Source organism: Xiphophorus maculatus, chromosome 5, assembly GCF_002775205.1.
Source record: "Xiphophorus maculatus strain JP 163 A chromosome 5, X_maculatus-5.0-male, whole genome shotgun sequence".
Classification (NCBI taxonomy): Eukaryota; Metazoa; Chordata; class Actinopteri; order Cyprinodontiformes; family Poeciliidae; genus Xiphophorus; species Xiphophorus maculatus.
This window is the reverse complement of record NC_036447.1, coordinates 16,014,656-16,041,462: the sequence shown is the minus strand read 5'-3', so window position 1 is coordinate 16,041,462 and position 26,807 is coordinate 16,014,656. Positions and strand designations below refer to the sequence as shown.

General features: G+C 38.2%; 2 protein-coding genes and 1 long non-coding RNA gene across 4 annotated transcripts; 2 read left to right on the top strand and 1 right to left on the bottom strand.

Annotated features, from left to right (window-relative positions):
- Nucleotides 1-504: 504 nt before the first annotated feature.
- arhgef38 (Rho guanine nucleotide exchange factor 38) lies at nt 505-18,685 on the bottom strand. Of its 2 annotated transcripts, none has more exons than XM_023333993.1 (14): nt 15,425-18,685; nt 9,497-9,681; nt 8,940-9,057; nt 8,697-8,844; nt 8,582-8,599; nt 8,288-8,487; nt 8,041-8,177; nt 7,825-7,929; nt 7,055-7,174; nt 5,242-5,613; nt 5,007-5,144; nt 4,405-4,606; nt 2,759-3,033; nt 505-2,464 (listed from the first exon to the last, which is right to left on the bottom strand). In XM_023333993.1, exons 1-14 carry the CDS (start codon nt 15,627-15,629, stop codon nt 2,282-2,284), a joined length of 2,406 nt encoding a protein of 801 aa, XP_023189761.1. In that variant the 5' UTR covers nt 15,630-18,685; the 3' UTR covers nt 505-2,281. The 2 variants fall into 2 exon arrangements, with proteins under 2 accessions (XP_023189761.1, XP_023189762.1); XM_023333994.1 differs by lacking the exon at nt 15,425-18,685 and adding an exon at nt 11,392-11,652.
- On the top strand, nt 10,857-15,629 carry LOC111608638. Its single transcript, XR_002752784.1, has 3 exons — nt 10,857-10,934; nt 14,712-14,849; nt 15,546-15,629. It is a non-coding gene; the product is annotated as an uncharacterized LOC111608638 (long non-coding RNA).
- Nucleotides 18,686-18,773: 88 nt separating the features above from the next.
- Nucleotides 18,774-26,778, top strand: ppa2 (pyrophosphatase (inorganic) 2). The gene is made up of 12 exons (XM_005807121.3): nt 18,774-19,041; nt 20,307-20,371; nt 20,456-20,497; nt 20,595-20,648; nt 21,131-21,250; nt 21,669-21,755; nt 21,864-21,990; nt 24,118-24,245; nt 24,339-24,424; nt 24,502-24,571; nt 26,245-26,284; nt 26,372-26,778. The coding sequence occupies exons 1-12, from the start codon at nt 18,846-18,848 to the stop codon at nt 26,392-26,394; spliced, it is 1,038 nt and encodes a 345-aa protein (XP_005807178.2). The 5' UTR covers nt 18,774-18,845; the 3' UTR covers nt 26,395-26,778.
- Nucleotides 26,779-26,807: the final 29 nt, after the last annotated feature.

Genomic DNA, 26,807 nt, shown 5'->3' with positions numbered 1-26,807 from the left:
AGAGACAAAGAAAATGTAAGATGGGGAAACTTTTCATTTCCCCATCTTCTGTCCTCGCCTCCTTTGAATTTTTCTATTTGTTTTTTTCTCTCTGCTTGCTTTTTTTGATCATGTCCTTCCTTCTTTACTCCTTTATATCCCACCTTCATTTTGTCCTTTCTTTGTTTTCATCCCTTTCTTTCTTGATCATGTCCCTTCTTCCTCTGACCTTCTGAAGTACTCCTTGTTCATTTGTTGATCTTTCCTTCATTGATTCATCTGTCCACGCCCTTCTTCCATTCTCATTTTCTCTCTGTCCTTCCTTGTGGCCTTCATTTGTACACCTTTCTTTCCTTCATTATCGAATCCTTTCCTTGTATTCTTTCTCCCCATTGACCTTCCTTGCCTCAGTCATTGTTCCATTTCCTTCCTTCTTCATTCATTCCTCCATCAATCATCAATCCATCCATCTCATACACTGGCTCATAGATATAAAACGTGTGGAAGTATGAGTTCAGAAAAATGTAGAAATTAGTTGTATTTATTAAATGTTTCAAAAAAAAAAAAAATGAATCCTGCAAATCAAAACATTTTGAACAAATCATAAAATATATTCTTCATAATTTTCTTCATTTATATAAATGATCTCTAAATCAAGACACATATTACTTCATGATCGTATCACTTCAATATTAACAACACTGAGGTACAAAAGGTGCTCAGCAAAGTGCACTGCAGTTTCATCTGAACTTTCATTCAAACCAAATGACAGGTTAAATACCAACGGTGAGCTCTCCCGCTACATTCATATAAAGACAAAGCAGTTTTACATGGTGGCTGCAAAACATTTACATCTAGAAAGTGCAGTTTCAGTATTCACAATGCAGAAATTCTACATGTTAACAGATCTAGGGGGGTTGCTAAAAAGACAAAAACCTTGTTCTTGCTTTATCGTCTAAAAAAGAATGTTCTGATTGTTGACTAGTTCTGATCTTAAATGTTACCACATACAGAGCTTTCTACATGTATTGGGACCACAAGCAGTCTATGTAAAAAAAAAAAAAAAAATTGTTTTTTTGCTGTAATATCCATCTGAAAGTTAAAATCAGTGAACCAACTTTTCCTTTGAGTACATTTATTCTGTGGTGAACAAGTTTTATACTTTTAGAGAGTTATTGGCACTATGCTCATTGGCACCCTTAATAAATCCTTTAAAGCATGTGTAACTAAAGCATTTTGGTAAATTGTACTTCTTTTTTTTAGGTAATCAGGGTGCTTAAAATTTTAATTGGTAACCCCTGGCTTTCTGTTTCTTGGACTGATGTGATACCAAATATATTTTATCTATTCTTCCAAATGGATATCAAGAGAACATGCCATAAGCTGAATATGTGTTGGTCTTTGCCAATCTGAAAATTATAACAATATAGCTAGCTGCCTAAACTTGGCTGTAAATCAAAGAGATCTTAAAACACCTGGAAGTCTGACCACAAAATGATAGGCAAGGAACAAGGTTTATCTTTCCATCATCCAGCGTGAAGAGGATGATGGAGCAAAATAGAACTCCAAAGCTTGCTCATTAGAGTACTGGAGAAACCTGTGGTATCTTGGGGTAATCAAGACCCCATAATAGGCATTTGTTTTAGCACTTTTAATGACATTTTTATCAGCAGTGCCAATAATTGTGTAAGGCTTTAAATGTAAAAAAAAAACTAAATAGAAAGTTTTCTTACAAACAAGTCAAATTAGCTTTTGAAGACAATGTGGAGAAATGTTATTTCAAAAATAAAAAATTAAGTTGTATAATTTGATGCATATTAAAATATGACCTGATCTTGTGTCACACAAAGCTCTCGTGCCTCTCCAATTTAAAATATGAAATTATTTGTGGAACTGATGAAAGTATCTTGTTCTGACTAAAGGATGGTGACAAATAACTAATCACAGATGGCGTTTTAAACATCAGCTTCTAATGTTAATGCCATGGGAGGGCTTTAATCCACAACACAGCTTAAAGAAATAAGATTAACCATGCTCAGGCTCCATTTAAATGGGCCATTTGTTGAATAAATTTAAAACAATGTACTAGAAGCTGTTGCGACACAGAAATAAACATGCTCTTGTAGTTGATTTTCTCATGACTTTGGTATTAAACTCAAAATGGAGAAATATGTAACCTTGAACAGTTACAGAATATTTGAATCCCAAATTTCCAAAATGTACGACATTACTTAAAAAAAGGGTGGGTATGACATCATAACTCTTCATATTGCTTTCTTTTTGTCATTTTTACATTCTAGATTCATGCATATGACATTCTGCCAAGGTAGTTAGCAGGGACGTATCCCTTCTGTCCATTGGCCTCAGCCAACCACCACTGTTTGTTTCCGCCCAGGTCACAGAACTGGAGTATGCGGACGTGCTGGTACTCCTGCAGGGACAGCTCCTGTTCACAGCGTGCGTGAAATGCATAAACGGCATAATACTGTGGAGACAAACATAGTCCAGATGTTACTGAATGCAACAAATATCTTTGTTTGTGTGGATACAGTTTACTTTCTCACTTCTAATACATATGGTGTATTTTTATTTTAAACCAGTAGGGGGCACTGCTTTTTAGTTTTCTACGTCGACAAAGAAATGATTTCCGCTGGTGAGTCTAAGCTAACTATTATCTTTACTTTAATTTATTATTATTTTTTTTTAAAGAATAAAATATTCTAACCTTACTGTAATGATTAAACCAATAAAACAGAAACACCTGGGCAGCACCACACACCTGTTGGGTGTCATCATCCACCGACTCTTCCGGTTCTTCAGCGTTCTCCAGCTCTCCCTGCAGACCTGAGAGGGTTGAGCTGCTGTCTGTGGTGTTCAGGCTGAGGCTACGCATGCTGCTGCTGCTGGGTGACACAAACAGGCTGAGATCGTCAAAGTCCTCATATGTGATGACAGGAGGCTGCTGCTGCTCTTTGGCCTTCTGGTTTGCCCGCTGGGAGTCCCTCAGAGGGTTGTACTGCTTCAGGAACGTGGAGTAGACATAGCCTTTGTCACCTAATGGAGGCAGAGTAACATGACTTGTCATAATCCATGTTTTTGGTGATTTGGTTTTGACACACTGGTATGATTTTTTTTTATCCTCCCATCAGCGTTAAGACTTAAAACAATCACTGCTCCAAACTAACTGAATAGGTGTTTATGTCCCTGCTGTTATTTACATAGATCTTTCCTTTCAAATAATATTACTGCTGAGACTTGCACATCCTTGATGTTTGCAGTTTTTTCACTTCTTGTTAATAATCTGTTATTATTCTTTAAATAATCAGGTGCACATTTATTTTAACCTAAGCATGCTATAGAGGTACGGTATCATGCTTATTTTTACATATATTTATTTCTCTGTGAATATACATGCTACCATCTAACTTGCAGCTGTTGCACCTGAATTTTCACACTGCTGCACAATAAATGACATTTCTATTCTATTTAGTTCCAATTAAATAAACGGTGCCCCTTTATGACCCTAAAATAGGAGTAATACAGCACATTTTGTTTTCTAGATGTTACCAACAACTGATAATAATAAACTTAATATCAATTCATTAACAACAGTGAACAATGTGAGCAAGCTAAAAAAAAAAAAGGCCAGGTAACGATATTCCAATAAACAATTAGTCAATTATTGAATGAGTCGACCATTATTTCAATAATCGATTAATCACTATTAATCTGATTAATCGTTTCAGCCGTACGTTGTACATATGACATTAAGGTTGTCAGCACCTCAGAGGCTGCAGAAGCGTTGTTTGCACAATCCTAAACTCAGCTACGCTTTGTGTAAATATACACCAGAGCTGCTATTAACAGAAAGAATAATAACAGCTTCCCACGAATGCTGCTTTTCTCAAAGGAAAATCCCAGGCCTGTAAAGAATGTAGCTACCTCTAAGAAATACAAATATGCAGAAAACAGGGAGCAGCATAAGAAAAAAGTCCCTGTAACCTCATGTGACCCCCAGATCCCCAGAGCAAAACGCTTTGTACTATAAGTACAGAGGTGTTCAGTTTGTTCCAACCGGTTGCTGGTATCTCAGCTGATTCTGGGAGACAAGCTATGGAGTTGGATCTGTTGTGAGGCAACCAGCTCTAGAGGCCCCAGCAACCATGACACCACGCCAGCTCCTGGGACTAATTCTTGTGTGCTGACTTGTCAGAAAGTAAAGTAAGGAGTCTTAGTCATCTAAAAAAATGCATGGACCTATGCCAACCACATACTGTTTTTTTTTTTAAAATAAAGTCTTTGCTTTCTCTCTCATACGCACACACACACACACACACACACACACACACACGCACGCACGCACGCACACACACACACACACACACACACACACACACACACACACACGCACACACACACACTTGCCTCCGTTGTGCACCAGCCAACGGCTGCTGCTGCCTAAAGGGTCTGTATCCTCCAACAAGGCCACCAGCTCTCCCTCCAGCAGGCTGAGGTCCTGCTCCTGACAGCCATTACACTTCCTCTTCAGCTGGTAGAGGCGGTTCGGTGGGTACTCCGCCAGCAGCCAGGCGCGCTGTTCCTCTGTTTGATGCTGCACCTCCTGCACCTGGAAGACAGAGCAGTACAGAGAAGTGTTGGTGTAAATATTTGCTGTGGGTATTTGCTGCGTGGCGCTACGTAACAGAGTTGTCAGTAATCAGTACATGAGGGACAATTCATCTGGAGGAAGGAGTTTTAGATTATGCCTTCACATGACTAAGCACAAATAAAACTGCATAAGCAACTCAGACTAGGAGATTTTATATATGTGTATTTTTGTAAATTTTCTGGTGTGATGACAGACAAAAAAAAAAAAAGGTAAAGTTTTGAGATTTCGGCTTGAAAGTAGAAAAAACCCTTCATGGGCAAACCTTTATTTGTCTCAAGTAGCCAATCAGGTGTGAGCAACATTGAGCAACCCTTCAAGTATAAAAACCTAAGTGCTATAATTATTTCTATGGTCTTACCACTGTTTTTTTGTCTCGTTGCCTCTCAAAGCTGACTTTTCTCTCCATTAACTTCTGAGCATTATCCTTCACAAATGTCAGATTGTTCAGCTCATCCATAATGCTGTTCTGCACTTCAACCATGTTTGACAATGGAGGCTTTAAAGTACAGAAAAACAAAGGTTAGATCAATGTCAAATAAACAAAACTACATCTAATAACAAGCTGCGGGTGTGTGTGTGTGTGTGATTCTCACAGGCAGCTGGTGAACAGCCGGAGCTCCAACCAAAGCGCAAACCATCAGTCCTCTGAGCAGGGCCACCAGACACAGCACGCAGTTTGTCAGGATAGTATAAGCCGCCATGTTGAACCTCTGCAACTCATCTACTAGCAAAGCATTGATGGCTTCATAGTCTCTCTTGGCAGGACCAGGAGGCGCATCTGATGCTGGTGAGGCGGTGGAGGACACAGTGGTGGAGGATGAGGAAGCAAAAGAGGAGGAGCGTTCCAAGCGGCAGCAGTAGTCCAGCAGCTTGTCATAACGCTTCTGGATGAGCTTCTGCGGAGCCGTGAACATGCCCTGCAGAGAGGTGAGGGGCAGCAGAACCAACTCCTCCATTCGCTCTTTCTGAAAGAGGAGGGAAGGGAGAATTGTAGATTTACACAAGTTTGAAAACTCACTTGGTGCAGTTTGTATACAGCTTGATACTAAGCAGATATTTCCATCCTTCCGCAATCTTTGCGGGATTGCATGGGGGTACTGGTGCCTATCTCCAGCAGTCAACATGGCAGGCCACCAGTAAGCAGATATTTAAGTTATTTAAATGTTTTCCAACTTAGCTAAGGTCTGAAAAAAAAGCCTCAAACTGTCACCTAACATGGAAGAAAGCTGGTTATGATGTTCAAGAACAACACAAGAAACAAAGCTTAGACATCGAAAGTGATGGAAGACCAGAGTCACTGTCCACAGTGAAGCCCTTTTTTTTCATTTTCTGAAGCAAGATTAAGATCAACGTTGAATGAGAAAAACCCCTGCTTCAAAATCAACACATTCACTCTCAACTGAAAGCTACAGCTGCCCACACAGATGAGCCAAATGGTTTACCTCAGTTCATCAGATGGATGGTTGGACTAGTAATATTCAAACACGATAATGATGTCAACAAAGTAAAATCAAACATGGTTTTGGCTGGAATAAATAAGGCAGGAACCAAACAACTTTAAATGAGCATGACAAATTCTTTTAAGAACACTGGTTCAAATATCCAGCCAGAATTTTTCCAGCTTAGTTGCAATGTAAGTGGGGTTGGATTATTTTTACCCTGTGTGGCTTAAATAAAATCCACAACAAATTTCAATGTTTTATCCCTTAAAAGTCCTACAAGGTTTCTATTGTCTAACTATTCCACCATGGAAAAAAGAACGATTCAAATAAATCATTAAAAGCTCAACATTGATTTGACTTTCATGCCCACTATGAATATATGTACAGTAAACTAATGGTATCAGCTGTATAAACAGTATGAACCTTTATTTGCCCTCAGTTGGGAGTTTTAGGAGTTTTTCTATTATGCATTAATGAGAAAAATATCACTTGATATGTTGCTTTTAGAAGTGTTTGCTAAGTACAACAATTATATCAGATAGATTCTGAACTTTGCACATATAGTGCTGAAATAATCTAATTTTCAAGCAGATTTTAAAAAAAGAAACATGAAAATAATGTCTAAGACATGGTTGTTGTCTTTTTACAACAGTTGGTGAAAATGAAAGTCTGCTGGTTTTCTGCTTGGAGAAAATGTCAGCCTTCATCTGCTGTTGGCTGTTTGAACAACTGTCTAATGAAGAAGTGATTTCAGTTTTGGGGACCCTGTGATATTCAGAATGAGAAGTACAAGCAGGTTTTGGCAGCAGAGAAGAAACAGTGTTGCAAAGTGGACACGGAACTGTGCGAAAAATGAACGTTGAGCCATAATTAGATGGAAAAAGGGAACTGTGGAAGAAAAAGTGTAGCTAAGCAAGGAGTACATATTCGCAAATTGCAAAAATGCAGCAAAAGTTGTACTTACAAAGTACTTATAAGGATCTTTGCCATTCTTGTGTGACGAGCCATTTGTGTCTGCTTTGCTTGGATCCGTAATAATGTTTTCCATGTCCTTCACGTTCTGAACAGCAACAGGCACCATCTCCTGCAGAGAATTGTGGAGGCTTTCAGGAAATTGACAGGATATTGAAAATTATTTCTTTCTCTTCAGATTTATCCCATTTTTTAGGTTTCTTATGAGAACTGTACAAGTGGCCATATACTGTATGTGCCAGTGACAAATAATGGCACCTCTGGTAAGATATTATACAAAGAGTTAAATAGATTTTTTGGCTTTTAACATAACTGTAACATCACACAGTGACAATCCAAACTTTAACTGCAGTATTTTTTTTAAGTTTGGAGAAAATACCCATTAAGAATTAAGTTTTAACAAAATTACCAATAGCACAGTCATGTATAACCCTAGTGAGAAAAAGAAACAGGTGTCTTTTTAACCCAGAAGACCACATAAACACAAAATATATTGATTACAAATGAGACATGTTTATTTCAAATGTATGTTTAGAGATGATCGAGGATGTGAAACAAAGGATTTTGTAACAACAATCCATTCCTAACATTGGATTACTTTCCCATAGCATAAAGGGTCTCGAATTAAAGGGTGCATTTTTCAGATTATATTGCTGCAGCTGCAGTAAAAGACTCGTTTAGTAGCTTAAAGCTTTTTAGACATCTTCACAGAGGGTGCCAATACAGTAAGCATGGCTGAATCTACAACAGCTCAGTTCTCACCTGAGTGTATTGCACATAACAGTTAACATTCTTGGCCAGTTGCCTCACAGCTTTTTCCAAACTCCTGAACAGTTTCTCTTCCTTATCAAACACTTCATCTCTCACCTGCAGACACAATCATAGATAAGTAAATGCTCTGGTATGTCGGCTGTTAAGCCCAATCACTGATCTGTTTCTACGTCTGCAGAGAGTGAAGGAGGAACGGCGTGTTGTTACCTGTGGTTCTACTCCAGTGAGAATCTTCAGATATCCTGCAAACCTGTCTCCTTTCTTCCGGAGAGAGTGGATGTTAATCTTGTTTAGCTTGCCCCTCAGCGTGCCTTCATCGTTTTCTAACCTCTTGTACTTCATAACTAATGTTTGTGAAAATAAAAAATGCAGGCAAGGAATAAAAAGCAAGTTTACACATTTATTAAATAGACTGATTAAATGAACAATTTTTTGGATGTTAATAAATTCATACCTATGTCTTTCCGTCTCCTGAACTCATTGATGTTAACATTTATGATCTTGGCAGCGGTGAGCGCCTCCTGCAGGGGCAGATAGTCTATGTGGTCTTCAGGGGTGGCCTGCCAAAGTTCCCCCAGAAGCAATGGGTACTTCATGATCCTCTGGACTGGTTTGATCAGCAGGGAGCCCATGTCCAACAAATTGGGTTTTCCTCTGTGGAAACACAAATTTGACTCAGTGAAGGATCAGAGAAAAAAGCAAATGGTGAGAAAATCTTTGTAAAAAAAAAAAAAAAAACTCTACTTACTCTTGGTCATAGATTTTTCTGCAACAGAAAAAAAAAACAGTTACAGATTGAAGTTTAATCTTAAGGTTGTAAATCATAATAAATACAATTATTTAGCGAATCTAGTAAAACTTACTTCAATGCTAAGATGCATATAGTAAAATGCTGCTTTATCTGTTCCTCCTTCTCATAGGCTTTCAAAGACATGTTGGCATCGTCATGGTGGTAACAATAAATCTTATATACATCTTCTAAAGCTGCCTTTGCCTGAATAAACACTTCCCCTAAAACAAACAAGAAAAAAAAGACCTTTGTTTTAGCCGCTAGCAGTCAACAATAAATGGAAGAAAAAAAGAGTCAGGAACTATGAAAGACGTACCTATGACGACTGCTTCTGGATCTGGGTCAGACATGGCCACGTGCAATCTGTTAAGAAGAGCGGCAGACACCTCACACACCGTCTCCATGTTGGTGAAAAGTCGGTCTACGTCAACAACCTGACAAACAATATGGGAAGACATTGTCCTGATTAAGAACTCCAGCATTATGTATGACAGTCAGTCTATTTGCATGTGCACAGCTTGCCCATCTGTATTTCAAACCATGTAAATTAATTTTCTTTATGTAATGAATTTGTAATTTTAAAAGAGCTTTCTTCAAGAATACCTTTGACAATTTAGAAATGTTAAAAACCGTAATAATTCAAGTTTTGACAATGCAAATAAGATATGTGACTATATTTGTAATAAATTAAAGATGACCTAATTAAGTATTTTTAAATGATTTATATGAACAAAAAACACTTTCTTTTTCAACTAAGCAAATATCTATTTTCAGTAACACTGGGATTTAAACTTTGATTTACTGGAGGTGAATGTCCAGGTTAAATCAGTTAACTGTTAAATTGTAGACACATTGAAGCTAAGACTCATGTACCTGTAACACTCGCAGAGGCTGGACGACTTCTCTGATGCACAGTTCCAAGTCAGTGAGGTAGTCCTTTTCAGTTTGCACAAGTTCTTTTATCACTTTCGCCCTGCGGCTCATCTTCCTGGACCAAATCTCTTCCACGTCCAGCACCGGAGAGGGAAGAGCTGACAGGTCAAGTGGCATCAATTTGTCTATGGACAAGGATCATTTAAAGATGAGTCCAAGTTAATTGATTTAATGTACATTTTACTTGATATCATAACAGGATGAAAGACTGGCGATGGGCTAAACAAAAAACACAGCTCAAGAGATTATTGAATTGCATTAAAAAGCAATGTTGTGCTTTTTAAATTTTAAAAAGCACAACATTGCTATTTACATATATAGCAATGTTGCAATTTTAATTTTAAAAATTATTGATTTTTTAAAATTAAAAACTCATTTGTGTTTTTCTGTGAGTGTTCTACCACCAGTTTGACACCTCAGTGAACCTATGTCACTGTGATCTCATCATCTTCAAATGAAAGTCAGAGAGCCTCACTTCAGCATGCCAGTCAGGTTCACTCGCATCACTTTCACTTTTTTTTAAACGCTCTGCTGCCTACACAGTTTGAGGCTGTTCTGTGGCAGGCTGGGACGTCTGTTTAAGGAAGAGCGATGCTTCCTCGCTGCCTAATCGATGCCAAGCGCTGCTTCCTCCTCTGGATGCAGAGAGCAATAAGGTGGGGGGAAACAGAAGGCTGCAAGCATCGTGTCAAGTTACGAAGCTAATCTGGATGCTGATGCAATCCTGCTGTGCGGATCTCAAGAATCCCATCTGCTCAGATCTTTCAAAGTGTTTGTGGGGCACAACAAACTCACAGTCAAAACGGAATAATGAAACCCACTAATGAAGTGACACTGAATGACTGAGTAGGTGCACACAAATCGTCATGACTGCACATGACAGTACTATCTGCTTCAAGCAACACATTGTAGCATAAGGGTTTAAGTTTTTACCAAGGACTGCTTTACATCTTGCTCAGGCAGAGACAAAAGTACCATTTGGAAAATTATTCTAGAACTATCTGGCAATAATTGTTCAGGGATTCCATTTTGAATTTATATTATTTACAAAGGTCTTCTCAATTATTGTGTAAAACTAGTACATACTCTACAAAAAAGTGTCCAGATGTGTTACACGTTCAAATACTTGCCCCATATTTTGCTATTTAAGAGACAACAGAAACCAAAGAAGTAGGAGAAAGTAACTTGATAAAAGTGACATAATATTTGATCTGTTGGGTGAAGCCTGGTAGGACGGATCATGTGACCTTGCCCAGCAGTGTCTTATGATGAATTCAAGCACAGGGAAAATAGTAACATGGCAGAAACAAAACTCTGATCACACTCTACCGACAACGCTACGTGTTGCTGTGCCAACTCACACTTAAACCCACAAAAGGTTGGAAAGTAAGACATTTACTATAGTCTATGCAGTCATATTTTAATATGTATAATCAAATGATAATATTTCACATTTTTTTGATTGCTGCTCTTGTCATGTTATAGTTATAGAATAAGATTTCTTCATTTTTAATTTTACATTTACTTCAAAATTTAAAGAGAAAATAATTTGGTTAAAAGAAAATTGGCAAATTTCTTATTGTTTGAAGAAAAGTAAAAAAAACAAAAAGTAAATGAATGGTGGGAGCCCAGGATAGCAATCGTGCTAAGATTTTAGCATGTAGCTGTTTCTCAATTCATCTAATATCATTGTTAATATTCCACTTACAATGATCTAATGAATGTGCTTTCTTCAATTAATAATTTCTGAGAAACATTTGTTTTAAGGTTTTCTGCATGCTATGATTATTTTAAAGATCGGTGGTCAGGAGCAGAGCTAAACTTTGAACTTGTACCTGTTGAGGAAATCCAATGTTGATTTTGAGGTTTATGTCAGGATCCTCTTGTAGAAGCTGATCCTCTTGTAATCTTTGGCTCTTATATAAATCATTTCCTTTCAAGTTATGCAAATATTATAAAGTTTTTAATCCTACCACTACAAGTGAAATGTTTCCCATGACACAAGTTTAACAATGTAAACAATCCTCCCACATCCTTATCAGCTGGAGAGATGTTCTACAAACACACCTTTGTTCACCGCAGTCACATTTTTTTTTTTAAATCGCTGCTGTTTTTAATTTGATTGTAAATACACCATTATGGTTGTGGTGTGTATTTGTTGACATCAGTTACTGATTTCTGAAGAATGTTCTTATTTTCATCCACAAATAAGAATATTTGTGGATGTGGAACTGAACAGTGTTACAGTGTTACAGCAGAGATTTGATTTTCTTTTACAGCCAAACAAGTCACATACAATGATCATTTTCAGTTTACATAAATGCTGGATTTATTTGCCTGGAGCAGAAATTGGGTAGGTTTAATACATGATTGAATCACAACTGTGACACACAGTTGCTGGAATATGCTGTATAATACTGTTAATATCAGTGGGTTGTGTCAATAGCTTTAGTTCAAGCCAGAGAAGAATTGTATTCACTTTAGCTATAGTTATGCATTTACCTGCTCTATAGTTTGTACAAGCTAGTGTTAGCTCTGTGCAACAATCACCAAAGACATGGTCATAACACCTACAGAATGTCTTATTAGGCATTGTGAGATTTTTTACTATTTTTTTATTTTTTATTTCATCTTTTTGAATATAGCCAGGTAGATGACACATCAAATGTAGATGAGGGAGCTCAGCTCGGCTGAGACCGAAATGTAATTTTTTGATATTAATACCATGTTTGGTAAAAACTAAGCACAGCAGAATGAAACATGATGGTGATGGTACAATGAGATGCTTTATTTCAGCAGTGACAAAGAAACTGGTCAGACTTGATGGGAAGAGGAATGAAGCTAAACAGCTATAGAGTCACCCTCAAAGAAAACCAGCTAAAAGCTTATCAGAGTTCAGACAGGGTCAGATAAATAAAAAATATATACAGCACACTCTCTTGATTGTTTTCTTCCATTTTACAGGTACACAATTTGTAATTAAACCTTACTGACTTTTGTAGTTGTTACAAATGTCTTTGTTTTACACAATACACAATACATTATACTATCTAATAAGTCCCAAACACACAATGAGTAACTAGTTCTTCAACAGTAATTAGAAGTGTCATGTGTCAGCAGTAGTTGTCAGTCTGTAAGAAAGACCCCATACCTGAAAACCTGAAACTGTGAGAAAATAGGCCCAAGGAGAGTTTGAGTTTGGTCATTTCTAACCAGCTGAAATGTCACTGCTGAATTTTAAAATTGATACAAAAAGCATGTGTCATGAAAGCTTCACTTCTATTTGCTACCAAACTGAAAAACAGAAAAATTGGTGGGACATTTTAAGTTTGACAGAATCTTGTTTGGTTTGGTTTCTGGTGCGGGATTTCCCATGAAAGCAGAGACAAGGGTGTTCTCTGTTCAGCCCAGTGAAAGGGATCCAATATGCTAGTCCGGAAAGAGCACAGAAAACCTGACAGATTGTGTTGCACTTTTTGGAAAAATAATACTTTGGACTGTGCCACACACCAAAGAGAAAGTTATCATTCCAAATAACCGTAATTTGAAGCATGCAGAAATTGGAGAAAAGCTGGTTACAATAGGTGGGTTATGGTTCTTATTCTCATTAAATGGCAACATGGTAGCAGCAAAGAACTTTTTTCATCGTTAAGTTTTCTTTATTTTATTAAGTCATACAAAGGTAATGTTACCATAAAATACCAATAAATGCCAATTGTTGCAAAGGCCTGAAGGAAAGAATGTAAGCTGATAAATCCTTATGTAAACCTTAAAATATTAAACTGCCTGCACATTTACTGGCACCCTGAGGAAATTTGTGTTAAAAAGTTTACAAAATCAATTCTCTTTTGTTTTTGTGTTGTTTTTACAAGACAATAATCTCATAAAGAAATGTTAGCTGTAGTTCTCTACCAGGAGAGGAGGATTTGGAGATTTGTTTTGAACCTAAAAGGTCTGTTCCTCATCCAGCCTGGTTGCTAACAGTTTCATTGGTTTTAAACCATTGAATCCATACTCTGAAAGTATATATGAGCAAATTGTTTTTTCTTGAATATATTTCTTCATGTTTGAAGATCAACACATATCTGCCTCAATTGAATGGTACGTTCACTTTTCTTTCCCATCTTGAAGGGAACCTTCTTTAACATTTCCTATTTGCACCAGAGGGAACCAGAAAATCATATTGAAAGTTGCCAAAAACAAGTGAATGAGCACATATTTGAAAATGCTTAAAATTGACAAATGTCTGTAGGCATTGTAGAACTTTCTACTTTATTTGGATGCCATTGGATATGAAGGGGTCCCTAGCTATTGGGAATGGTAAGATATCCTGATGGTTGTTATATGACCACCCATTCTTAGTATTTTAGAATTTGGACAACAGATGTTCAAACAAGGTCCAAATTTTAAAAGCAACCAGTTTTTAAAATTTGTCTCTAACTTAGCACAGGAATTATTAATCAAATGCTACTTTAAGTTGTACTAACCAGCATATGTGACCCTAAACCAGTATAAAACCATATTTTCTTGATTAAATGTGTGAATGCCAGAAATGCTAGAAAACCTTGTGTTTGACCAAAATTTGACAGATCATCTTTTCTCCTTTCTTTTTTGGATGCTTATGCCAGTCCCAGACGGTTGTCGCCCTGGGTGGTGAGCCATATCACACATGTCAAAGACTGCAGCTGATTAGACAGACTGATGTCATGTCTCCATGGCTGCTTTGGACAAACCTGCCTGACAGGCAGATGAGAGCAGACTTGAAGAGCAGCAGCTCACATGTTTCCTCTTTCAGTGAAGTCATCGTTCTGTCAATATTTGCATTGGTAATACCCCTGTAAATATGTAATACTGCTCATCAGCTGAATCTAAAACAGGGTGGGTTAATGGTTTACTGAAAACACCTTTGTGTGTGTTTTTGACATCTCTGCCCACCATGATACAGGCTGGGCTAGAAAATAGTACAAAGGGGCAGTAGGGTGGTTCTATTTCAGGTAAACAACGCTGCTGCTGATGAGGCAAGCATAAATAAGTGTGTGCGTGTGTGTATATTTGTGTGAAAGTTACCTATGACAGTCATTGAGATGATTTTGCTTTTTATTTGTTTTATAAAGAATCAGAGGTCAGTGTGTCATATGATTTACATTGTTCACAGAAGAGGAAACTGAGGAACAAGTGGTGCAGGAAAGCCAACATACTTCAGCTGACTCAGTGATTGTAACCCCCCTACTGACAGCTGATGTCATTTGCCTGAAGTACAGCATTCCCAGTGGCTGACTGCACACTAGGACAGGTAGAGCCAGTTTTATTTTTTTTTTCTGAAGAGTGGATATGTGTTAAAATTAATCACCCTCATCTGTAGTTGTGATCCCATTATTGCTATTATTATGTTTGTAACTCATGTCTATCCACACTTTTTAAACTTCAATTCATTCTTAAGTTGAATCTTTTTCATTTGCATTAAATGAAAACACCTCTTTGGACTCATTGTTCCAACGTCTTGAATTTATAAAAATAACATTATGTTAGTTTTTCCAGTCTTCCTGGCTAATGTCTTGTTTATGTGCAAGTCCAGAATACCTGAAAGGCCACTCCTCAGTGCCCGGGTATGGGGCACAGTTTGCATATGTGGCTTCATCCCTGAGGGAGTATCTTTCTCAGCACATAGTAACACAACAGGTGCCCAATAAAGAACAGAGTACAGTTACTGGCTGGTGCAGTGTTAAAATTCCCCCACCCCCTTAAGCCATGGATGCTGTTTTTACAGCCTGTCTATTGTGCATCTAATACATTTCCAGGTATAATTTTGCACTGAGACACTTTAGTTGCTATAGTTTTGTCACTTGGGAACATCTTTAGCTGCTGTACCTTTAATTTTAGCGCTGTACTCCGTCTTGTCAGACTGACTCCTCCTCACCAGCGTCCCCAGGTTGATGTCACCTTTGGCCATGTCATCGACCACTATAGTGTCCGTCTTTCTCCTCTCCAGGTACCGCAGGAACACAGGCCGGTTTTTTCTTTTTATCTGTCTTTCCTTGTCCTTCTCACCCCCACCGGCCTCCCTGGGATCCATGGTGAGCCTGTCAGGTCCCCCTTTCCTCAGGTCAGTGAAAGAGAACAGGAGGGTTGAAAGAGAGAGACTGCCTGGGAAGTTCAACAGGTGTACTGCTCAATGTGTCCTGACTGCCTGCAGAGCACAGGTAGCTCAGCTCCTCCCCATGTACCTGTCACGAGGGCCACACCTCTGCACTTAGTGCCTAGGCTTTCCTCTCTTTAGACCATCACATCTACCCACCAAAAGGACATTTTGTACCTTACCTTTATTTAGAGGGTTTAAAGGAAGAAAATACTATTGAGGTCATCTCCTTGCTCATACACTTTAACAAAATGGAAAGAAAAACTGCCTCTCACTTACTGACTAGGTGCCAACTGCTGATGAGGAAGTTAAATAAGGTAGTCATGCAAATGGCCTGGCTGTAAAACACACTGGGAAATTCAGCTTCATATTTACACAATACAGAATGAGATCATTTTTAGAAATCCTATGCATTTACCCATAAACATGTTTACAGGTGCATCTTTCCATTTTAAAATTTTATTTAAAAGTTAATTTACACTGATTAAATCCAAACAGTGAAATTTATGTTTCATAAACACAGTACAAAGAGAGTTACATATGAGTGTTTATTCCTATTAATTTTGTTTAATATGACTTGTAGCTAAATTAAAACCCAACATTCAGTTCCCCAGGAAATTAGAATATAACAAAGAAGAAACCCCAACAAGATATCCTTTTTCATACAGAAATATTGCTCTCCTCCAAAGTATGACCACGTGCTGACCAGCATATCACTTTCAGTACTTACAGTAGCTGGGCCTCCTCTTGCTGCACCAAAGCAGCGTAACATGCAGTTGATCAGTCTATGCCATAGTGATCAAATCAGGTACTACTATGTTTGGCAGAGTGGGCAGGTATCAAGTACTGCTAGAAATGACAAACTTCATAAAGTCACCAGAAGAGACCGTGGAGTACGCTAAGATTTTCTGGTAGACAGTTTTGCTGAAGTTGGACAGTTGACGAACAACCAGCAGGTGACACGGCACCCCAAATCATATCTGACAGGGGAATCATTGAATGTCAAGCAACTTGACTTCTGTCTCCCTTCTACCTTCCAGCTCTGGAACTTTGATTTTCAAATTACATGCACAAATTGCTTTCGTCCGAAAAAGAGATTTTACATCACTGATCAACACTCAAGTTTCTCCTTAGGGTATGGCATTTCTGGTAACACTTGAAGCCTTCTACCTTTAGATGCCTTCTGTGAATAAAGGTGTAATGTAACTGAACCTAAATTAGCATTTTAGCAGCAGCTTTAATTAAGCAACTGGATGTTAGCCATTTATTTAGCATCTTCTTGTTCCAACTCTTCAGGGTTGGCAGGACAGTGCCTGACAGGAAGTCATCCACATCCAAGTTAAGCCCATGTTGAAACTGACTGGGCTTTCCCTTCGAGATATAACTCATTAATGATTCAAGAGAAGGCAAGGATTTCTCCTTGACGCTCCTTGACAATGCTATGTTATTACTCTCCAAACAGCATTGTTCCCTAGAAACATTATTACATATTAGAGTGCTATATATGCTGTCTTATATAGAATTTGGCTTAGCTGGAGATCATATTACTTATGCAACAGTACAAGACATGCGGGAAGGAAGCTGGAGAGGTAATTACCTCAGGCAGCCTTTCTTCATGCGATGCTGAAACATAAAGCACACATGCAGTAGTGTCACAGGTTTATGAAAGACTGCCAGATTCTAAGGTCATTCTTGGAAACGGTCAGTACTGTGAGTCCATGTTGTCTGTTGATGTTAGGCAAAGCTGTTAGGCATTATTTTCCTGCTTTCCACCTCTAGAAAGCACATATAAATTGCATGCACTAGCAAATCATAGTACTGAGTCACCAAGGAGTACTTGTATAGGTAGGCCATACAGAATCAAACACTGTGAAGAAACATACAAGAGAGAAAACAGCATAATCTGTTTGTATAGAATAATTGCTCTGTGCTGACGGAGTTACATGAGCATCTTGTTTAATATATAGTGCAGTTTGCTACACCTGCTGAAAGACAGAGACGTACTCTTCTAAACCCAGTTAAACTAGGCAGACAAAGACACTTAGATTTAAAAGGCCCATTAAATCCCCAAGGTCCAAAAAGTATCCCAAAATTAAGCTTATAGTTCAATGTAATGAAAACCAAGTTTTAGGTTGGAATCTACCTCTACAGATTTTTCTCAAAGCTCCTTGAATGAAATACATTTGAAAGATTTTGATAAATCAGCTTTTATGGCAGCTATGTTGGAAGCTGTGTTCATCATTTGTTTGAAGAGTGACCAACTATAAAAGAGGCACATCAAGGTGAGTGGGTGGGGTGTTTGCCCAAGGTATATATACACGCGTGGACTTTGATCATGATGTACTGTGGCCATTAAACCTCCAAAAAAAAAGAGAACAAAAGAGTAGGTTGGGGGGAGATTAAGGCAAAAGTTGAAGCTCTTTAATGGGATCTTAAATCTTAGCTCAGGTAGTTATTGAATATCTTGATGTGGCTTATTATACAAACAGCTACATGTTTCACTTGTAAGTGTAAAATCCTACAAGGGAAGAGTTTGACTCAATGAGAAGACTGAACTTAGCTTTTAAATTCTCTGTGCCAATGGGTTGCCGCATTGGCATAGATGTTGCCAATGTAGGATTCTCTCTGCCACAACTACTGTACATCTTTGCAGGTGTAAAATCCTACAAGGCAACAATAGCCTTGTAGGATTTTTAAGGTGCCACTAGGTGTGGCAGAAGGCCCGATAATGCAATACTTACAAATGCAATGGAGTCAATAAGCTTTTCAGTAATGTAAAGCGGTATTATATTATTGTTAACACTGAGCAAACACATATAGATTACTTGGCGGCTGTTCTGTTCCTGTATCCTAGCACTTCCCACTAAAATGCACTGAGTTGCTGTAACAAGCCATTGAGATGTATAAAGTGATTTGTGAATTTATTTGAATTTTGCAAGCTCTTTGTCGCTTTCTGTCATCGTTGTAGTCTAAAGTTGATAGTTTTGGAGAAAGGCTTTTTATTGATTGATTGATTGATTGATTGATTGATTTTACACGATCCCTTTTACTTTGAAAATGTAACAGGAAGCTTCCCTACTACATTTCTCGGACGCATGCGGGCAGGACGGGAAGCAGGAACTGACTGATCGGGGGGGAAGTGTGTATATTACCATGAGATCGCAGCTGCTCCGCTCCTCGCTCGGCTGCTTGCTGACTGTTTTCGGCCCTTTTCCCGCTTCCTGTATTAATAAAACAGTCAGACAAACTGCAGCAGCTGTGCCACATTTGTATTATTCCAGAAAAATGATGCACTATCAAACGGAGCAGAGAGGACACCCGAATTCTCCAGACTACCGCATTTATTTTAGTAAGTTCACCTCCGCCATGACGAATGGAGCCCATGTGTAACGGTTTGATTTCTGTAAAGAAAACTGGCCCGGGTCTCTTAGGTAGCCATGGCTTCCGTTCGCGGTAAATGTTTGATGACCTTCCTGCTGCAGCCGCGGTTCTTTGTGGTCGTGTTGCGTTTCTTTAACATTAAAGCCAAATGTGCAAAATTAGAAAACATGTCCACAAGAACATGCGGATTCAAATGATTTACTAATAAAAACACAAATAAAGTAGCGTGGGTGTGTACATGTAGGCCGTTATTCATAATCCTACATGTATTTTATGTTTCCCTGAGGCTGATTTAAATACATGAGACAGTAGGCTTCTGCAGTGTCATGTTGAGGATTTAATGCAATTTAAAAAATCTTTGTTGAAGCAGGGCCGTTTTGAGAGATGCAGTAAAGTGGGCTCTGACCAGGGGATTACTAATACAAAATACTACGTCTAATAAATTTATTTTCACACAATTAGACCATATCCTGAAACAAATAAAGCATTCTGCTTATGATTTTAACTTATCTGTGAGGTAAATGCATTTCGGTGTTGCCCATGGGGGGAAACAAAATCCCCAAATTATCTCTGCCAAAGCCAGTCTGCCTTTGGTATGGAGAGACAGCTCCCCCATAACATTATGCAGTCAATGTCAGGCCGTCATGTCTACTCTCAGGGCCCCAAGAGAGTGAGGTTAACCAGAAACTAGCACCAACATTTGGGAGTGGAAAGGAAGGAATAACCTGCCTGCAGACTGCAACCCCATTGAACACAAGTCCTAAAAATGTTCATCAAATATTTTTAGGACAAATGTTTGATGAGGAATTGAATTCTGATTATGACTTGCACTCAGGACAGTGTCTGGCCAACCTGGTGATCAACAAGAGCAGAAGGTGGCAGGCTTTTGTGGACGTCAACAATTATCCCTTAAGCTACGGAGGCGACTGTTTGTTGAATAAATAAATTGTCAGCATGTCTTGTTTCTTGACTCAAAACAAGAGTCAATAGCTGAATAAGCTGTTATTGGATTGGTAAAAGATTTGATGTTTGCTTTGGAATATAAAGACTTTTCAACATGACAACACTGACTTATTGACAAAAAGCATTCTTACAACAACAAAGTAAATTAGCAAAGCAATTTTTCATTCTTTTTTAGCTAAATTTACTCATTATGGGGTGATCTTTATGCATGCAGCTTTTTACCTTATTTGCCCTTTGTGTTGCTTATTAACAAATCTGTTTATCTCCTAGAAACCTCTGATGACAAATACATTTCACCATTCCATGATATTCCACTTATAGCTGAGTCAGAGCAGGTAACTAGCTAACAGCTCAGCTTGTAGTTTTTCTTGAAAATGTGACATGTAAATAAGAAATAACTGATTTTTCTTTCCCTGTAGAATGATGATGTGCCAGCAAAAAAACCTAAGAGTGAGAATAAGGTATTATCCTGTTTAAATTCATTATCGGACTATTTTATGCAAGTGGACCTTTAATGCCCCAGGTTGAGCAGTTATTGGCTGTCTTATTCACTTCCAGGTGCTGTACAACATGGTGGTTGAGGTCCCTCGGTGGTCAAATGCTAAAATGGAAGTAAGCGAAAAGCTTCCCTGTATCCTCATATATGCAGGTTATATACATTTCATTACATGTTTTTTAAAGAAGGACTAAAATTAAAATGACGACTAGTTTGAGGACATCTTTATATGTCCCCTATCACAGTTTTCTCAAACATACAACACAGTTGTGCATAAACTAGCTTATAGGCTTTCACTCTTTGATTTTATATTACATTTTAAATTGTTTAGCTGTATTCCTTAGCAGGGTATTGAGTCTCATTTGTACAAATACTCAGCAATTGTTTGACATTTTTGTTGCTAGTCCTTTTCCACAGTGGCCCTTATGAATCAAAGATGTCTGATAGTAAAGCAGGTGTACGGTCGTTTTCATCTTCATTTCATGATTAATTCATTTGGACCTAGGCTAACAGTCTGAGTCACACCTGTCAGTCAGTGTGCATCTCTGTTGTAAATGCACGTTTTATAGATAACAGTAGTTATCACTTCTTTTTCCAGATTGCAACAAAGGAGCCACTGAATCCCATCAAGCAAGACGTGAAGAAGGGAAAACCCAGATATGTGGCCAACATTTTTCCTCATAAAGGATACATTTGGAACTATGGGGCACTGCCACAGGTCAGGAGAAGTCTGCAGTGTTTCTTCAAGATGGATGCTTTAAAGTGCACTGATTTTAGATGCTTCACTTTGTTAGGTTTTATTATTTTGAGGGTCAAGTACTTTTTTTCTATCTGATACAGCAAGGATTTGGTACATTGCAAAATTTTCAAGTTTTCCCACTTTAGAAGAACAGAGAGGAACCTTTTGTTATAAAATGCACTCTCCTCCTTCTGTTTAAAGAAGAAGAGTGCAATCCTTAAAACACCATCTCAACTGTGAAGCATGGGGTGGGGGGATAGTTTGGGAATACTTTTCTTAAGTACTAGTTTTAAATCCAGACATTTTATTGTGTATTTTGTTATCTGTTGAATATTTGTGAGAAGATTTAGACTTTTTCCATGTTCGTTACTTACTTATGGACTTTACCTCTATAAAGACCTGGGAGGATCCCAACCATAAAGACAAAGAAACTAACTGCTGTGGTGACAATGACCCCATTGATGTTTGTGACATCGGCACCCAGGTAAGCAGAAGTATATATACGCTGCTACTTATCTCCATGCCTATAAAAAGAAATGTGTACTTTTGGATTCTGTATCTGATCTTTACCTGTTAAACTGTTCAACTTCAGGTTTGCTCCCCAGGTCAGGTGATCCAAGTGAAAGTTCTGGGCATCCTGGCAATGATTGATGAGGGAGAGATGGACTGGAAGGTCATCGCCATCAATGCAAATGATCAAGATGCAGAAAAGCTCAACTGTGAGTGTCGTAGGCCAAAGTTCACAACAGACATGAGGATGATTCTGGATTAAATCTGTGCTTTGCTGATCTGGGGAGTATGAGAAGATTGGCTATTGTGGAAGTTCACCTTCTGTATAATAAATGAATGAATGTTTATTATTATACCAAAGGAAAACATGGAGTCTGGTAGGATTTAGGCTAAGATAATTCAGTTTAAGATGTTAAATTCATATGTAAATTTGTCACTTACAAACTGATATTTCAGCTGTTTATTTGTGGCTTACATTTAGTTAAACCCCAAAATATAGTTAAAATTTTAAAATTTGAAAGCTACAAAAGATAAAGTATTTTTGATACAGAGATGTTGATATTCTAAAAAGTAATTTTAAGTTATACTTAAATACATAAAAATACATGGTTGGATCTCCTTTGCATGAATTATTGTATCTATGTGGCCTGTGACTCTGCTGAGGTGTAATGGTGCAGGCTGCTTTGTTAGCTGTTGCTACAACCTCATAAGCTACACACCATGTTGTCTGGCACATGGTCTGACACATAAAACTATTAAATCACTAGGTAGTAAAAGTCAGTTGAAAAAAATCAAGTATTTTATAATTAGGGCAATGCCAAGCAATTAGTCAACAAAAAATAAACAGAAACGAGAAAGCTTCATGATATCCAAAGCTAAAAGAACAATAAATGGATCCGTCTTTCTAAAAGACGGCTCCATCTAGAAGAAAATAAAAAGTTGGAATGACTGAGCTCCCTGTCTTACAACTTAACAGGAGCAAAAGCACTGGAACAAAAAGTGCAGAGAAGCCCTCTAGGCTTCCTCCATGGACTAAGACTCTGGCCTTTCAGATGCAGACACACAGAAAAAGCACACCAAGCTGCTCAAGTCCACAACAAACTCTGACAAGATGTCTGCAGATGAAGGCCAAGGGAAAAATGGGCGTGACATGTTGAGATGGCATTCTTTATGCAGTGGCTGCATCACGTCTCCGCTGTGGCAGTCAGGCACACCTGAAACACAGGAGAAAGAGCTCTGTCATGAGGAGAGCCCCTAGAGGTCAGAGACTGTAACAGTAGCCTTGTTAGGTTCTAGTTCTCTCCTCTTCCTCTTGGTGATACGCCATGGTTTCTGTGGGGTTGATAAAGGTTGAGAACCCCTGAAGTAGGAACGAAGATCTGAGAACAGCCAGGCAGAGCCGCGCCGGATTTGCTAATGGAAAATGAATCTGGCTGGGGCGGAATGAACCGTACTGGTTAGAGGTGGTCTAGTGGAAAAGCTCCTTAACTTAAATACTAAACATGGTTATCTCAAAGAGGACCTTGGCCCAGTGAGCAACAGTTCAGTACTTTTTCCCCTTATCCCACATAAGATCCTTTTGACATTGCCTCCCAACTGTGTGGTAGCGGCTCTTGAAGCTTTGTCTCCTGCGCAGTTCATTTCTTGTCTATGTCCCCCAAAGTCTTTAATAGGCTTCACAAATCCCCTCAAAGCTTCGCATTTTTCTACCACATTTTATTTTTCCATCCAGATTTCCATTATTGTGCTTGGATGCGGCACTCTGAGCAGTCAACTTCTCTAACAATAACCTTTTGTGTCTTGTCAAGGGTCTCAGTGACCATCTGCATAATTGTGTATTAGTTATCCTTTGTAATCGTTTAATGTAATGCTTTCTTTATGATAGTAACCGTAATTTGGGGTATTTATTAGCAGAAAGCCATAATAATCTAAATTAACTTATTTAATTTCACAGTTCTGAATCTATTTAACACATGTTTTATGGTTTGAATTGAAAAGCTGAATTGAATCAACTTTTTGTTCATATTCTAATATATTTATTAGATATATTATATAGCAAGCAGCACAGACAGTAACACCACATTAGCTCTCTGCACTTTAACAGTTTCTAACCATTGAGGTTTCATTGTCAACATGGATTTATTGATATTCAGTGCTCTTTAAACATATTGTGTGTGTTGTCAAGGCTTAGTTTTTTTCCACTAAGGCCAATTCTTAGAATCCTGAGAAACCTGCCTTTGTGAGTTACATTTCATGTGTAAACAGATAAAATTAACTTTATCTGTTTCATGGAAACCTGAGTAATCTCCGACTCAGTTTTTCCCTCCTCCCCTCAGGTATAGAAGATGTTCGGAAGAGCCGACCAGGTCATTTGGAGGCTACTGTTGAGTGGTTCAGGAAATACAAGGTACCCGATGGAAAGCCAGAAAACCAGTTTGGATTCAACGGGGAATTCAAAGACAAGGTCAGGTTTGAGAATAAACAGAGCAGAGCAGCTGGTGGACTGGCGCGGCAGCTCAGACCAAATGTGCTGAAACGGATTTCTCTCTGCTGACAGGATTTTGCAGTTGAGATCATTAAGTCCACCCATGAGCACTGGAGGGCACTTGTGCAGAAGCAAACAAATGCTGGAGGGATTGAGTGGTAAAGCAAAGCAGATGTGTATGTGCATGTGAAATGGATAATGGAAAGTTGAACTTGGATATTTTTTTTTTCCTCAGCAAGAACCTGTCCTGCTGCAACAGTCCTTTCCAGTTCAGCGCCGATGAGGCCAGAGCTGTCGTTCAGTCGGTGAGAGCTTCAAAAAACGTTTATGGCAGCAACGGTGGTAGATAGATCTGGTTATAAAATAAACATCAAATCATCTTTGCCATACATGTCAAATTAATTTTGTACTTTTGCTACAAAATTAATTGTAGCAAAAGAAAGTAACTACTCTTTTTCAGAGTAGGTACTTAATGGACTGTAATTAAGTGCACTAGTTTAATTCATATAGAGTCAAAATTATACACACAGGTTCGAATATATACAGTCTGTTATGTTAAACCCTTATTCCAAATTGTATTAAATTAATCTCTTTGTACAAAATTCTACACACCCTGTTCAAAAATAAGTCGTTTTATAACCTGTTTGGTTTCAGGACAACAGTAAATTCAGATTGAACTGGACCTCTGATCTTAAACTGGGTCTAAGCTGCAGGGAAAAGTCAAAGTAAAGTAAAGTAAGCAAATCTGTGACTCTGCAAGGAAAACATCACTCAGTCCATGATGCTGAGTCCTTTATGAGAAGCTAAAGAGTTTTTGAAGTGGAGCAGATCTAAGTAATGCTAGATGCTACGAAAAATCTGTGAAATGGCTCTATGCCACTCTCTTAAAGTCAGCACCAATGTGGATATTGTATTTAAAATGATAAAGAACCTGCAGCTAATAAAAGCAAACTAACATTGGAGCAGTTTGAAGTTTAATGTTTTGTAACATATTCTTCTGAATATTCTAAAAACTACTTTAAAAAAATCTTGAAATTTGAATCTGGAAAAATACTGAATTTTGAACATGTATGAACTCTGGCACTTTACCCAATCTGTGCTTTTCTAATCCCTTTGTCCCTCAGCTTAATGCTGTCACTGTCATTCTTCATAGTTGAGCAGAGTTTTCTTGTTTAGAAGCCTCTCCTCGATTCCTTCCCCCACACTCGCTCTCAAAGTGATTAAGTAGCTCAATCCTGGGCTTCTCTGATCATGCACATTTCACCCGAAGGCTTTCAGCTTCTCCATGTGATGCACATTTCAGCCAGCAGGTGTCTCATAGTAGAAATCTTTACAGTGTTTATGTTAAAACTTCACTGTGGCGAATGACTGGTGTTACAGCAGTTCTTCAGTTTGAAAAGTTTCAGCCTTTCTGTTTCCTGTATGTGGTGTTTTTTTTTTTTTTATGGAGGACGGCAGTTTGGATCCGATGATTTGATTAGATTAGTTTTGTTTTGACAACAATCCCAAACATACTTCAATACTGTTTTTGGAATGGCAAGAACACATTAACCTTAGGTCTCTGGAACTCCTTAATCTTTATGAACCCTGCAAGAAACCAGGTTAGTGACAGCAAACCAACCAATTCTATCAAAATGTCCAAACATCCAGAGAGAATGTAGTTGATGGCTGCAAAATGCAAGCAGACATTGCATTTTAACTTGACATTAGTGGTGACATATGTTGACATTTAAGCCTTTATATGTAATTTTGACTAGGAATGGATTAAACAAAATCAACAACAAATTCAAACTTTTACATGTAAGTCATGTTTTTAATAATCTTTGCAATCTGGAATAGATGATTAAGAAAATACTTAATCCTCCAAATGAATGACATCCATACTCTTGAGAGTATGTGAACATCTGGGAGGGGGCGGATAGTAAATCCGACTTGGAATCTAATTTAGTAATCCGCATCTCAATGATTTCACTTTCAGGCCCCTGCTTTTGGTAGTGCACATCCTGTGTCTGCAGAAGGTAAGCAGAAAATATTTTTATCTGTCAAACTCATGTTCAGTGCTTAAATTTCTGATTTCATCCTAAATATCTTCTCGTCTCCTGCAGTGGACAAATGGCATTTCGTATGAAGTTCTGAAGTTCCCTTGGAAACATCAGATCGTCTTGAATTGAATTGAAGTATTATGTATCCTGCTGCTTTTTCTTGTATGCAGGCAGATTTATTTTTTATACGCACTTGCAGGGGGATGTCATATTTAAACTGTATGGGCCAACAAAGACATGCAACACTTGTATTTTTGGGTGATGTTTTCCTTTTAAACGAACAACTAAGTTGGTTGTGCACTGGGGTATATTTGTTGGTAATACTTGGAGTAAAGTACGTACTCACCTGAGAACAGTGACCAGAAATTGGATTGTTTTTTCAGCTACACACATTATATACATGGCTTTGTATACAGCAAGAATACGTTTCTAATATTGGATAAATAATAAAAAAAAAAGTTCTAAACCTGGCTTCAGTGCAGCTTTTTTATTGTCCAGT